This window comes from Schistocerca cancellata, chromosome 1 (genome assembly GCF_023864275.1).
Source record: "Schistocerca cancellata isolate TAMUIC-IGC-003103 chromosome 1, iqSchCanc2.1, whole genome shotgun sequence".
Classification (NCBI taxonomy): domain Eukaryota; kingdom Metazoa; phylum Arthropoda; class Insecta; order Orthoptera; family Acrididae; genus Schistocerca; species Schistocerca cancellata.
The window spans coordinates 1,011,763,641-1,011,780,322 of NC_064626.1; the positions used below are offsets into that span (position 1 = coordinate 1,011,763,641).

Consider the following 16,682-nt stretch of genomic DNA (forward strand, 5'->3'; position numbering starts at 1 on the left):
TAAAATTGATAGTGACCACAAAATGGTTAACATTGTTGATGTCAACCAGTTTTCATTGATTCAGCTATACCCAATTGCCACTGCGCTGAGAGTCTTCTTCAAGGGTGCTAATAGCAAATGTGGTAGCACATAAAGAAAGTTTATAACAACTGGATTTATTGATGCATTGCACAGTCCTGAAACTCTTTCTTCAAACTGGAATCTTTGGAATATGATCGTTTGGATGGCAGTTGTTCCACAGCTGAAACTTCATCACCTGACCTATCCTTGTTTGCAACTACATGTTTTGTTCAAGCTGTAATTTTGTAGAAGCAAGGCATACGGCAGGCTATAGGACTACTAGCTGATCACTGCAATAATGCAATTTATTTTCATTTGTTATCTGTTATCATCAGTCAGCCTTAATTGTTTTGTTTTCTTTACAGGTTGCTTTTACATTGTTTCTTGACTTGGAAACACTGTTTAAGATTTGGTGTCTTGGTTTGCGTGGATATTACAAACATTCCATTCATAAATTTGAGCTCCTACTTGCCATTGGAACAACTCTTCATGTAATTCCAGCCCTCTATCTTTCGGGTCTTACATACTTCCAGGTATGTTGTTTTTTACTGAGTTTTATTATTTTATGTGCATGGTTAAGAGTTTATGAAGCAAATTATCTGTAACGTGTTGACAGTTCTAGGAACACGAGAATATCCATGTAAAGTTTTTTTTATCTAAGATCTGTACAATCCACATTTTGCTGAATAAGAATGTTTTTGCAGTTGCTGAAGTTAATTTCATGCAAGACCAGACTCTTGGCTCCTACTGAACAATATCTTGCATAACACTATGGTTCAAGTCAATTGATGATGAAATATTAGTGAATGTTAATAGGTTAAATGCTGGATTAGTTCAAAATTCGATTCCAGCATTTCTCTCTTATGGTATACACTATCTGGTCAAAAGCATTATTAGTGGACAATAATATGGGGTGAATCCATCCTTCGTATTTATGATGCTCTGAACTTTACTGGGGATATTTCCAGTCATGTGTTGAATGTAGAATGAAGGCTTTCACGACCGGTTGACATGGCTGTTGATATACTTTCCGGGATGTGAGGTCGTGGTCCAAGAACTTTTCTGCTCCTTACATCACTGCTCATCACGTGTCACCTGAACCACGCCCCCCTTTCTCACAATATATAAGTCGCTCTCAGACACCCGACCAGTCAGTCGGCAAGACTCAGTGGAGCAGCGCCTCTGAGGAAGTCCAGCGCAGTCCTGGACGAAACGTAAGGAGCAGAAAAGTTCTTGGACCACGACCTCACATCCCAGAAAGTATATCAACAGCCATGTGTTGAATGTCTGTGGTGGAATGGGAGCCCATTCTTCCTCAAGAACTGAATTCAGAGAAGGTAGTGATGATGGACACAGGTCTGGCATGAAGCCAGTGTTATAACTCATCCCAAAGGCATTCCATTGGCTTCAGGTCAAGATTCCAGGCAGACCAGTCCATTTCAGGAAAGTTACTATCCACAAATCAATGCAGGTACATGCAATCCTTTTTTGACCATTTTATAGTTTTTCTGTATACTGGGTAATAACTCTAATATTGGTCTGCCCGATCCACTATTTTCATGAATTTGTTGTATCCTAATACACTTTCAGGTTTTTTTATTGTGTAATTGGTTTTTCTGTATTTTCTTTGAGTGTCAGTAAAAGTGACATTATGTATTGTAGAGATCATTCATATCGTTTTAATTTTCAGAGCTCTCCATACCTGTGCGAGTACTTCACCTTTCCGTTGATGACAAGCTTCAAACACATTGACTTTTGCGCAATTTAATTTTTCCAGAAATTCTCTATTTTGCGTATCATTCCACAAACTCAAATTCTCTTTTCAAGTAACTGCTCTGCAAGTTCTACATTGTTATAATAATTATCCATGTAGAGGTGATGCCACTTTCCATAAGAAGGTGTCAATAGTTCCATTACTGTTTATGCTAAAGACTGCCCAGCACTGGAATTTATTCTGAATGAGGAAATGTATCCTGTACTCGAATCACACAGGAATCAAATGAGTATGCCATGTTTGGTAACTTTCGACAGATTGTAAACTTTACAATTTAACCGTTCATGCCACAGTATCATTCCTTCATCAATTGAGCTGTTTTGTCTTAGATTAAAAGTTTCTTTAAAGTTTTTGGAAAAATAATCAGTTACGAATTGCACTTTGAAAAGCCAGTCGGCATTATCTGGTTTATTGTTGTTGTCAGAAAAATGTAAAAATGATAATATTTGTCGGAATCAGTTGCGAGACATCATTTTGCGATATATTGATGTGTCTATCAACAGATTTGCTGACCAATAATCATCCATCCTTGCTTTTTTTACAATTTCCGTAAGTATAGCAAGCCCAAACCATTTTTCTGAGTTCGGGTTCCCTAACGTCAACAGATTTGGCATTTTTTTAATCCAGTTTCCTTCTCTTGCAATTTTGGGTGTAGTACTTGTTGGTGTCATTGCTAATATATTCAAATAGATCATTCCCAATATAGAATTATATATTGGGAATGATCTATTTGAATATATTATTGTATATCTAAAAACAAAGATGATGAGACTTACCAATCAAAAGCGCTGGCAGGTCGATAGACACACAAACAAACACAAACATATACACAAAATTCAAGCTTTCGCAACGAACGGTTGCTTCGTCAGGAAGGAGGGAAGGAGAGGGAAAGACGAAAGGATGTGGGTTTTAAGGGAGAGGGTAAGGAGTCATTCCAATCCCGGGAGCGGAAAGACTTACCTTGGGGAAAAAAGGACAGGTATACACTCGCGCACACACACACACATATCCATCTGCACATACACAGACACAAGCAGACTGGTAAATGTCAGACATTTACCAGTCTGCTTGTGTCTGTGTATGTGCAGATGGATATGTGTGTGTGTGTGTGTGTGTGTGTGTGTGTGTGTGTGTGCGCGCGCGAGTGTATACCTGTCCTGGTAAATGTCAGACATTTACCAGTCTGCTTGTGTCTGTGTATGTGCAGATGGATATGTGTGTGTGTGCGAGTGTATACCTGTCCTTTTTTCCCCCAAGGTAAGTCTTTCCGCTCCTGGGATTCGAATGACTCCTTACCCTCTCCCTTAAAACCCACATCCTTTCATCTTTCCCTCTCCTTTCCTCTTTCCTGACGAAGCAACCATTTGTTGCGAAAGCTTGAATTTTGTGTGTATGTTTGTGTTTGTGTGTCTATCGACCTGCCAGCGCTTTTGATTGGTAAGTCTCATCATCTTTGTTTTTAGATATATTTTTCCCACGTGGAATGTTTCCCTCTATTATATTCATATCATTAATTTGAATATATTATTGAATATATATATGATATCCTTGACACTCTGTGTATCTTTGGGAAATATGTTTGAACCCAGAGATCCTCCAAATTTATTTTTAGTCCTCGGTAAACCAAAGTCTGACCAGTGCACACTGTTTTCTTCATCTGATTCATCCAAATCAGTTGGCAACTGTAGCATTTGCTGAATTCTTCTTGGACATATTTCACTATTTTCCGACAATTCAGCTTCATTTTCATTTTTTTGATATCCAGTGTCTTGTTCCCAATCAGCCAAGTCGTCCGGAACCTCAGACAAGACGTCCACGCATTCATTGTAAATAATCGTATTGTCTCTTTTCTCTACCATGATTAAAGGGCACAAGTACTTATAAAAACAAAAAACTGGTTGGCGTGCATAACTTATTGTCACCTAAACAAAACACCAGCAGAATGCAAAAGATACTTAAGTGCTGTCGTCGGCCACTACGCAGTACTATGCTCACACCACCATTGAGGTGTCGCCAGCCGTTGACCGCTATTTCACACACAGCATCGCTGTGGTGTCGCCGGCCACTGAGCGATACTATGTATGCGACACCACTGTGGTCAGCCACTGATCGCTATTTTGCGCACAACACCACTGTGCTGTCGCCGGCCGTTGACTGCTATTTCGTGCACTGCACCACTTTGGTGTCACCGGATGGCGTAGTGTTAATAGCCAACACTTGAAACACAAACTTTATTTATCATATCCAGGCATTGTAGCAGACTACTCACTAACATATGTAACACATCTTTGGAGAACAGCAAACAAACTTAAAACGTAACATAATAGACTTTAAAAATCATGGAAACTGGCTGTTTTGGAAATGCCTTAGATCTTAGAGTGGCAGTCCTTTCAGTGTTGTTTCCAGTAGTTAAATAGTACAATCCATTCTCAGTCACAAATAATGGCAGAATATTAACACCAATTTGACTTGTGCAGTAAGAGCTGTATCATAAACTTTACCAGTTAAATGACTCCCTTTATTGTCCATTATCAACCCTCAGTATCTCTGTAGCATCACAGAAGGATTGAAGTAAATGTGAGATGAGTTCAACAATGCTAAATATATCAAGTCTGCAGGCAAAAAAGCTTGAGTTTGTTGAAATCAAGACAAAATGCTTGAAGGTAGAACACACTGTCGTCAAAAAACTTGATAACTCTTGGTTTGGTGATAGGACTTCTAAACATACAGAAAACCAGGTCTAATCTCAGAACTGGTTAAACAACCACATAATTTATATGTGGGCGTTCCCACATGCAGGGATTGCAGGTTGAAAGGCAACAACCAAATTGTGGCCAAAGCCCACTACACCATCCATTTAAAAGCTTACAGTGCAACATAATTTGTGGGATTTAAGTAGCTGTTTCATCACTTTTGCCATTCAGAGTCCTCTTGTGATAGTCAATAATTTCTACAGGTTACTGCTTTAAACTCTTTTCTTTCTCCTTTCTCAGTTGCTCATTCAACTACATTATTTCTTTCAGTCATTGTAGTAGAATACACAGAATACCAGTAACTCCCCCCTCCCAACGCCACCACAGATTCTGTAAAGTTGAATTCCGACATATAAAATGTCAAACTTCCTCAATTACGTGTTGTACAGTGATATACTTTTGCCAGTACATTCAGTGCTATACGAGGATACTGCTTCCAAAATGAACTGCAAAAAAATTAATAGTATAGAAGTAATAAATTAAAATTTCATACCTGATGCTGAAGTTTTACTGCATGAACAGCAGAAATAATAAGTGATAAACTCTTTTTCCTGTCATTATTCTGTGGGAGCATCAGCGAAAAAAGTTTTGAAAAAGTTCTTGAATTTTCCTGTTTTACTTCACAGTATTTGTAGGGACTATACAGGGGAAAGAAACTTGAATACAATATTACAAAAAATGAAGTAAATGAATGTCAGATGACAGATATGATACTTCAAGAAGAACCTGACAGAGCTCAGAAAGACTTACATCAAAACAAGTTACAAGAGTAGATGACATTCCCTCAGAATTATTAAGATCTTTGGGAAGCCAGTCATGATGAAATTATTTTACTTTGTATACAATATATATCAGACAAGCGAAATACCCACAGACCTCAAGAAGAATGTTGTAATTCATATTCCAAAGAAGGCAAGTGCTGTTAACTGTAAGTATTACCCAATTATCAGTTTAATAAGTCATGGTTGCAAAATACTTACATAAATTATTTACAGAAGAATGGAAAAAACTAACAGAAGCTGGCCTATTGGATGGGGTTCCAGAGAACTGCAGGGATATGAAAGGCCATACTGACACTACAATTTATTTTATAAGTTAAACTGAACAAAAGCAAGCCTGTATTTAAAGCATTTGTATTTTTAGAAGAATCTATTGATTTTGATTGGAATACACTATTTAAAATTATAAATGGATAAAATACAGGGGGCAAAAAGTTATCTACGACTTGTACAGGAACGAGTACTGCAGTTAAAAGAGCCAGAGCCAAAGGGGTTGAAAGGGAAACAGTAGTTAAAAAGGGAGTGAGACAGGGCTGTGGCCTATCTCTGATGTTATTTAATCTGCACTATGAGCAAGCAGTAAAGGAAATGAAGGGAAATTTGGAAAGGGAATTAAAATTAAGGGAGAAGAAATAACAATTTTGAGGTTTGTCAGTGAAATGATAATCACGGAAATACACGTAAACTTCAAAATCCCATGATCACTTTATTAAAGCTTTTATTCAGATTATCAGTTTTGGCAAACTATATTGCCATCTTTGAATCTTAAGCACTACACTTCAAAGAATTTCCTCCACTTGTACAATAATCTATGTCACATAATAGACAGACAGTCCAAGAAGATGCATTGCATAGTACAGTGGCACATCAAAAGGAAAACAATCATTGTATAAAATATCGTACATGGTGCACTTGCTCATGCTAGCCTAAAACCTACATAGACATGAGTCTGTATGCAGTTTTTAGGCATACACACTCTTGTCTATGCAGTTTTTAAGCTAGCATGAGCATTTGTAATTGGTGCACTGTGTTTGATATTTTGTATAATGATTGTTTTACTTTTGACATGCCGGTATGCTATGGTGTGCACGTTTTTGGAATGTTTATTCATTATGTCACACAAATTATTGTACACATGTATGAGATTCTTTGAAGTGTAGTGCATAAGATCTGAAGAGAGCAACATAATTTACCAAAACTGTTAATCTAAATAAATGCTGCTCTAAAGTGATCATGGGATTTTGAAATTTTCTGTCCCTACTTCTATTTTCATATCAATCTAGATTGTCCCCAGAGTAGAGAAATTGTAATTTTCTTCTTAACTTGGGAGAGACATTGGAAGGAATGGAAAATATCTTGTAAAGATATTAGAAGGTGAGCATTAACAAAAGTAAATCAAAGGTAATGAAATGTAGTTGAATTAAATTTGCTTATGCTGGTATAATTTGCATAGGAAATGAGACACTAAAAATAGTCAGTAAGTTGGGGCATTTGGGCAGCAAAATAATTGACAATGGCCAAAGTAGAGAGGATATAAACTGCAGACTGACAGCAACAAAAAACATTTCTGGAAAGAAATATGTGTCAACACTTAATATAAATTTAAGCATTAGGAAGTCTTTTCTGAAGGTATTTGTAAGGAAGTGAAATGTGACCAATAAGCAGTTTAGACAAGAAGAAAATAGAAGCTTTCAAAATGTGGTTCTACAGAAGAATATTGAAAATTAGATGGGAAGATAATATAACTAATGAAGATATACTGAATCAAATTGGGGGTAAAAGGAATGTATGATACAACTTGACTAAAAGAAGGGATTGGTTGATAGGACACATCCTGAGGCATGAAGGAATTGTCAATTTGGTTTTGAAAACGGAAAGGTGGGTGGGGGGGAGATATTAAGGGTAACCGGGTGGCAGCGCAGGACTGACCGGCGAGGTCTAGCAACCACTGGTGAGCCAGAATGAACAAGACACTCTTTGCCTGCTTTTGGCACAGTGGTTGGCAATGCACTATGCTGACAGAATTGGGGCAAACATCTTGCAATCTTTCTTGGACAATTTTACGAAAACTATTCATTTAAAAAATTGATTGCCTCCAATCTCAAAAAATGGATTCAATTGCAATTGCATGCATGCAAGAATGAAATATTCATAAAATACCTGATATCTTTTAACCTATTTGAGTTGTTGAAACGAAAGTTTGGCAAACAACAGCACACAAATAGGAGAGTATTATACCATATGGTTAACATGTGGAACTTTATTATCTACATTGATATAGCAGAAATTATAGTTTTTATTTAATTTTTTCCAATCTGGTACTGTAATTTTTTAAAAGTCATTGATAACTATCAAAAATGGAATTTGCTAGTATGAAAATAACCTGAAATTTATTCTCTTCTCTTACTGCAGAATGACACAATGAGTTTTTCCATATGTATTGACCTCTCTGGTTACTTATTTCTTGTTTAATAAGAAACACTGTTTCAATATTCTGTCACAGTATTTATTGCAATTTATACTATGTTTTGGCAAAAGAAGCAAAATTAAACCTGTCAGCTAGGAGAAATTATTTATTTATTCGTGTCAGAAGTACCAGGACACAGACTGTGCTGATTTATACAAGAATAATTCAAAGACATATAAACATAATAAAATGAACACATATTGAAAAGAGTAAGAAATCAATATTTACATAACACACACAATAGTAAAAAATCAATATCAAAGGAAGGAGAAATGCAACCGTTACTCATAATTGATGATACTTCTTCAAATGAGAAATGGTTAACAGTTTCGACAAAAGCAAATCAGAAATTCTGTTGTAGTTTTGGCTACAGATTGTAACCCATCATATTTTTCATTGTGAATAACTGTGATGGAAACTTATCACAGAGTTTTCCCTGTTCTTCAGCTGAGAAATATGAGAATAATTTGCAGCAAATTTGTACCATATTTTTATTCCTATCCCCTTTCAGAGTGAAGTGATGAACTTCTTCACCATAATTATCATCTAATGTGTTAAGATATTCTGTCTATAACTGGTTTAAATTAATGAATAGTCCAAGCAGTTCATAAAGTAGTGACTCGTGTTTTTTTGTAACTTATCCACGGATAAACAGGCTTCAGATTTGTTATTTATTTATTTCATAGATCCAGGTACTGAGTAAATGGCAAGGATATGTAATGTGTCAAGCTGTACATATTTCAGGTATAACTTACATAAATACTATAAAAGATAAATTGCAAATAAGGGGTCAAATAATATATACATATACCCAGTTAACAGAATATTGTGGTACACTAAGGCAGGATCAGATATAAGCTTAATTACATAAACACAATAAAAGATACAATGTAGATAAGATATCAAGTGGAGAACATAAACCCAATTAAGAGAATACTGTGTTACACTTACGAAGCCTCTGTAATATACAGAGGAAGCAAAAGTAAGCTAAAAAATACAATAAATACATGCCTGAATATAGAAAGGCAACAGCCTTGCCGCAGTGGATACACCGGTTTCCGTGAGATCACCAAAGGTAAGTGCTGTTGGGCATGGCCGGCACTTGGATGTGTGACCATCCAGCCACCATGTGCTGTTGCCATTTTTCGGGGCGCACCCAGCCTCGTGATGCCAACTGAGGAGCTATTCGACCGAATAGTTGTGGCTTCGGTCAAGAATACCATCATAACGACTGGCAGAGCGGTGTGCTGACCCCACGCCCCTCCTATCCGCATCCTCCTCTGAGGATGACACAGTGGTCGGATGGTCCCAGTAGGCCACTCATGACCTGAAGATGGAGTGCTTTTTTTATGAATATAAAAATCCAAATTATTATATATTTGTGGTAATGAGATTAAACATATTTGTAAAACAATTATAAATTTAGTGGTGGTATTCTTTTTCTGCCACAAATTCATCAACCATATAAAAAGATTTCTCTGTTAGGTACTTTATCAGGATTTGTTTGATTTTTGGTAATTGTTTACGCAGACTTTTGATGTGTGGTGGGAGTGCATTAAACAGCTTAATACTGGATAATAAGCTCCTTTTTGTACCAGATTTAGATTTTTCGATTCAATGTGTAGACTGTTTTTGTCTCTGGTGTTCTAGTCATGATATTCACTGTTGTCTTCTATAGAGAAAAGTTTTTACAGATGAAGGTCAACGAGGAAAAATGAATATTGTGAGCAAGCGGTAAGGGCCCCCATCTTTCGAAACAAGTTCCTGCAAGAATGTCTGTGATGGATACCACTCATTATTCTGATAGCTGCCCTTCTTCTTCTTCTTCTTCTTCTTCTTCCCCCCTCCCCCCCCCCCCTTGATCTTCCACCCCACCCCACCCCCCACCCCCGGAGAGGCTGGTTCCACCAGAATATAACATCATAAGACCTTATTGAATGAAAGTAGACAAAGTAGGTAGCCTTAATGATATCCACTTTAGTCACTGAAGCAATAATTCATAGTATATATATTGCTGAACTAAGTCTTTTATAGAGCTGAAGGACGTGGGGAGACCATTTATGTTTGCTGTCAATGCACCCAGGAATTTTCTACCGTCAAATTTTTGTATTGGTTGATCTTGTGAGCTAACATCCCATGGATATTGGGGCTCACATGCGGTTTCTCTTTGTCGAAATGTCTTGGCTCAAACTCGTCTAGGGGTTGAACCACATGTGTCACATTACACGCCCTAAATTAGACACTTGTGACCCTTTGGTTAAGTTGTCTGGCTGATGGTAAGTTTGCAAAATACAAAGTTAACATAACATGTAATAACAGTAATAACAATATCAGGAACTAAATTAATGACCCATAAATGACGTCGGCCACACAGTTGTGACTTGGTTGGGATAATGCTTATCCATAAAGCAAACTAATAGTGAAACTGTTTGTAGTTAGAGTTACTGTTACACTCGAGCGCATATCTGTTTGATACAGTTCAATCTTCCACAATCTCATCATGAAAAACAAGTCCAATACTCCGCCTCCTTAACTACACTAAAAGTTAGAGTTCACACCAGGCGCGCGGCTGCTCACAGCTCAGAGACTAAGTCCCGTGATACCACACAACACAAAACTTTCTAAGTCATTTCACTTCCTAGCTACCTAAAGACCAACTGTCCACTTTCGCATCTCCTTCAGCACTGTCCCTCGGCCCATCCCCTGCCACATTTCCCGTGCGCTGAATATCCTTGCTCAACTAACTAGGGCAGTTCCCTTTCCTGAAGCTGTCCATCTGATTGGCTATAGGTTATTCTACATTATTTTACATTTTAACATATTTATTTTTAATAATCAAAGATTGACCACTTTCATATTCTAAATAAAGTAATAATATCTATCACATAATAAACCTTAAATTCTTTTACATAAAACCAATACAATTTCCTTATTAACTTTGAATGCTACAGCCAGTAGCCTTGCACTAATGTGCTTTCTAATAAATAAATAAATAAATAAATAAATAAAGAACAAAAGTAACTATTATGCACTAAACTCTATAACAAATATTCTATTACCTAGTGATTCAAAAAGGTGTCATGCTGTCATCATTCAATGTGTTTTGTGTGGAGGAAATGATGATCTGATGCGTAACTGTAAATACTGATAATTTAAATTTACTATATCTTTTAAACAAATTAAGTTACACTGTTGATATTTACAACTTTTGTCATTTTAATGACACACTTCTATATGAGATGTCAATCATTAAGATCGACCAAAGCATTCAGATTTCAGCATTCAGGTCTTTGTTACAAAACTTGTTAATGTCACTTTAACACTAAATCCTAAGCTGTTATAGATATGATCAGTATTCAAGTTTTATTGGGGTCACCATGAAAATTTATGGAGGATGGCAGATTAAAATTAATGTGGCTTTATTCCCTGTATTACTACAGAATTAAAGTTTTCATAACTGGTTCCCTTTGTGGCTAATCTTAAGTCCACCGTATTTAACGCCTCTACGTCTCCTTGCCACATGAAACCTTCTACTGGGTTTCCCTCTGATGTAGGTTCTCGTCTGTCTCACTCTCACAGTACAACACTTAGGCCTCAATAGGCAATAGATGCCTGTGAGCTTCCCCATCTCGTGATGAATCTGCATCCTTTGTGGCAAGCGGCCCTGGATGACAGGGTTTGTTTCACAATTCCTCAACTTCATAATATGTTGGCGTGCCATATATGTTAAGAAGAAATTTATAAGACACAAATTCATAATACAATAACATAAGTATCCTCAGCACCAGATCAATAGTGTAATTTATCTGTAGTGGTGTTGATACAGCGTGCTTTAAATTTAAATTAAACTTATATCTAACATAAGTTATAAATTGCGGCACATTAATTAAATGCCAAACAAAACTATACATTTATCAAAATCGACTGCCTATTGAAATACCGCAGAAATATCAGCGCCACTGCACTCACTTTCACAGAACCTTTTCGTCACAACGAAGTCCCCAGCGGCACTCCACAGATTCAGAGCTGAGTACCCTGCCGAAATTCTGTTTGGCTCTGCATTCCATCACTATCGTTTTGCAGGAACAAATCTGTTGAAATTTGAATCAGGTGTAGATACCAGAAAACAAACACTTTCCAAAACCACCCAGGATCTACAATGAACACTTCCCCCAGTGGAATCAATACAAACATATCTAAACTACACAGTAAACAATTGATTTACAGCATTTGCAAGGTGCTTGGAAATTCTTCAATGATTCTGACACATTATTCACGTCCCACGTCCCACTTTATCGGCAAATTAATATTTTATTTTAATTTAAATAACTCACATTAGACTCAAAACTAACAACAAAAATGAACAAATTTCACCCTTCGTTTAATTCTGTGCAGTGAAGCTGCGTACAAAAATCATTACTCCGTTCAACAATAAATTATTCCCCCAAAGTATTCTCAGATAAGTAGATAAACATACATTTGTCTTCCTAGGTAAGCATTATTTATTTTCATTTTCCAAATTTCTCTGACCTCCATGCACCCCAATTGGTGTGACCATAACTTATTTGGAAATTACAACTAACATAAAAACATCGAAAAACTTTTGTGTAACACATTCATACACATAAATAAATCCCTTATATATCCCCAAAAACCTAATTTATATGCATACTGTGCACTGATTTTTGACTTGGTACTATTCACCAAATAATTGAGTTCTCCGACCTCGTCACACCCAAATGTTCATCTAAACTATCTCTTTATGATTGCACAGACCCTGTGCCCAGAAAAAAAATCCTTATGTGACTAAATGACAAACAAGCTATAATAAATCCTGAAATAAAACATTGCAAATTACCCCTCCAAATAATTTTATAATCTAAACACAGATAACTTATTTGGTGACCTACTTTCCCGTTCTCAATGTACAGTCTCAATTCTGTCACATTTCTTAAGCCTTGAAGTTTTCTTGAAACAGGGTATTTGAGTCGGTAGGCATTAGGGTGCAGACATTTTGCCACTACAAATGCCCCTTAGTACAGCTCAGACAACTTTTTTATTTCTCCATCCACTTCGCTGGACTTTTCTTTCGTATGTACTAGGATTTTCTCTTATTTTTTATTTAATTGGTTTGTACCAGCCATCATGCCGTTTCTTCCTTTCCACTGCCAGCTGCTCCATCTGGGATTTTACTGCCTCCTCCCTCTCAGCAGCTGACTCAGACAGGAGCTGCGGGAACTCCACAATTTCTGTTAATAGAAATTTTGGTTTGATTCCCGTCTTCACCTCCAAGGGCGAATATTCATTTGCATTACTTCTCATGCTGTTTAGAATGTCCTCAAATGAATGTGCATATTCCACCCACTTTGAATGTCTATCACACAGTCGTCCAACTTCTTGCGTATACTGCAAGCAAGGGTTACATATTTTAATATGTTTTATATCCTGGTCGTTCATAAATTTGTTCCAAACATTTGATGTAAACTGAGATCCATTGTCAGATAACAGCCTTTCTGGTTTGATTACATTTTTAAAGAAATCCTTTTCTAACTTGGCTATCAGTGTCTCGCTGTTAGCTTTCCATATTGGATAAAGTTTAATGAATTTTGAAACGAGGTCTACAACGAACAAATATGTACTTCAGACTGCCACGTCCTGTGGACAGTAGGCCAAAATTTTCAACCGCCAGTAACTCTCCTACCTTGGTTGGTATTATACTTTGCATTTCCCCTTGTTGGGCTGTAGTGCAATATTTTACTTGCTGACATCAATCACAGGCAGCCAGCTGTTCGAGTACTCATCTGGCGAGGTCGTTAATGTGGATGTATTGCTCTATAAGTTCTGTGCACTCTGGGCCCCGTAATGACCGTGACTTACATGGACGTAATCTATCATCTGTTCCACATGTTTGTCTGGGAAGCACAGTCTCCAGTGATCTGTTTTCTCGTCTCTTCTGCAAAACAGCACACACTTGTGGATCTTGAAATAGTGGGGTATTTTTTCATAGCCCTTGCTGTCAAAATTTATTTTGATGTTCTACATGTCAGTGTCATCATTTTGTGCTCTCCACATATCCCTGCAGACCGCATGATTTCCTTTTCCTCCGGTACTCCTTTCATGTACAGCAGCTGAAATTCATTCTTTGTCTCCTCCTCGTCATTGTCTTCCTCTCCAATGGGCAGCCGTGATAGAGCATCAGCAGTACAATTCTCAGTCCCTTTAATATAGTATATCTGGTAACTAAATTGCTGCATGAACATTGCCCAGTGCATCAAACGGTTGTTTATTATTCTACAGTCTTGCAGAAAGCTAAGGGCCTTATGATCGGATAGCACTGTCATCTCTCTACCTTCCAAATACATAAGGAACTTTTTGAATCCATAAACGATTGCAAGGAGCTCCTTCTCTGATACGCTGATCCATGTTTGTGTTTGTTGAGCATGTGACTGGTGAAAGCCACACTCCGATGTTCTATCTTCCCGTTGATTTGTTTTTCTTGGAAGATTTCGCTGCCTATCCGATAATCTGAACTGTCCGACGACAGTACGGAAGTGTCATGTCGGGATAATAGAGCATCTTGCTCGCACACAGTTTATCCTTTATGTTCTGAAATCCCTTTTCACATTCCTCCATCCATTTCCATAATGCGTTTTTCTTTAATAATTTACATAAATTTGGGTTATTCATTCCTCCATCCCTCAAGAATTTTCAATAAAATCCACAAAATCTGAGGTATGATTTTAATTGCTTTCTGTTGGTTGGCCTTTTACAATCCATGATTGATTTTAGTTTCGTGGTACTCAGTAAAATTCCCACAGATGTAAGAGTGTGTCCTAGAAACTGAATTTCCACTCGGACAAATTCGCATGTGGCAATCTTTAACATCATTCCTCCTCGTCTTAAGACCACAAGCATTTCCTCCTGCCATTTACAGTGTTTGTACCAGGATTCCGTTGCTATTAAAATGTCATCCACATAGGTCACCAACTTGCTCATTAAGCATTCTCCTAAAGACATGGCTTAGCACTCTCACAAATACTGCCACTGAAATCATGAGGCCAAACGGTACAACCTTAAACCGGTAGCTTTGTCCTTTGAATAAAAAAGCTGTGTAATGTCTGCTTTCTTCTGCCAATGGGATTTGTCAAAATCCTGAGGTCAAGTCAACACTAGACATCAATTTCATGTCCCTGAAGTTTTGCAGCACTTCCTCCATATTACCAGGCTGGTCGAGTTCTCTCACGATTACCTTATTTATCTTACGCGTGTCTAACATGATTCTAACCAATTTGTCTTTTTTCTTTACAATTACAATGGGATTACAATAATCGCTCCTACACTGCTCTATAATATTCCATTCTAGCATTTGCCTTAACCTGGTCCTGATGGCTTCCCAATCAGGAATAGGAATTACATAAGGCTTGCACTTAATCGGCTCGTGCGGCTTCACTTTAATGGAGTATTCGAAGTCTGTTACTTTACCTGGATGATCAGAAAATATGTCCTCATAATGGCACAACAATTCACCTAACTCCTTATTCTCTACCTCCAATATACCCTTGAATGCTTCTACCATTTCCTTTATCTTGTCATACATATTGTTCTCTTCATCCCAACCATGTGTAATTCTGGTATGCACAATCTGGTTGTGCCCCGTCAAAAGATTCTTAAATTTTACTTTCCTTTTTTCACCCTCAATTTCAAAATCCAAGCACCTTCCCACACAGTGAAGCGAAGTTTTATATTTACATAAGAAATCTGTTCCCATCACCACATCTTTTACAAGTCCATTCACTACACTGCTATACTAAAAGGATACTCCTCGCACTTGAATTCCAAAAGCACTTCTTGCCTTATCAACTAACTTAAACCGCCAACTGCCATTTAAATTTTTACACTATTTACAGGTAGTAAAACTAATTTCTTATTCTTTATCCTATTTACAAAACCTTCTGACACTGCTGACACATTACTTCCAGAATCAAGCAGTGCATCTACTTTCTCTAATTTCAATGATAGGCTGAACATTAAGCATTTCTTTTTGCTCTAAACACTGTTCTCTCAATAAATCATTCTCTGTGTCTCCTCCCTTCTCTTCCATCTCTAGAGTACACATATCCTGTTTGATCCACCCCTCAATTTCATATTCCTTCCAAAATAATTCATCAAATGCTTCTTTCGCCCCAATTTCATTTTTTCTCCCTTTTAGACCTCTTGCTATCTTAAACTTCTCTCAAGTCCACAAATGATGCATAACGATTGTAATGTTGTACCATACCATCGCCAATCAATTACAGTAAAATCACATTCCTCCGTAAGATACCATTCTGTCCAAATATCACTTTCTATATTAGAATCAAACTCACTGTATTCTCCCTTAAAATTATCGCCATTAATAGCTACAACATCATTATCATGAAATAAAGTATCTTTTACTTCCACGTCTTTACAAAGACCTTCACACACAGCACTTTCAACAGCCGCTGATACATCATTCAACTCGCTACATAGAACCTCATTTACCTCTGTCATCAAATCACCTATATAAGAACCGTTCATAGTTTCACATAAATTGTAGCAACAGCATCATGCAATTTCAGAATCAACAGTACCATTAAATTCCACTGTGTTTTGATTTAAACCTGAGCATAAAACCTTTTTCTCTCCTACACACTTCTGCACCACATTAATTTCAGATCACACGTCAAATTCAGGTCCACATTCATTCTCAAACAAACATTCAAGATCAAAAGATCCATCCAGAATTTCAGTTTCACCTCCACTAATAGAAAGACACACACAGATTTCTTCCTCTGAAGTATCAATACCATTAGCTGCAACTTTCATAA

At 37.2% G+C, this 16,682-nt stretch overlaps 1 protein-coding gene across 1 annotated transcript in view; it reads left to right on the top strand.

Moving 5' to 3' along the window:
- The window catches only part of LOC126089086 (sodium leak channel NALCN), a 390,881-nt gene that overhangs the window by 165,584 nt on the left and 208,615 nt on the right, over window positions 1–16,682 (top strand). Inside the window, exon 10 of the mRNA XM_049906884.1 lies at window positions 426–593. Within this exon, the coding sequence (XP_049762841.1) occupies window positions 426–593 (168 nt within the window). The remainder of the gene's footprint in view (window positions 1–425; window positions 594–16,682) is intronic.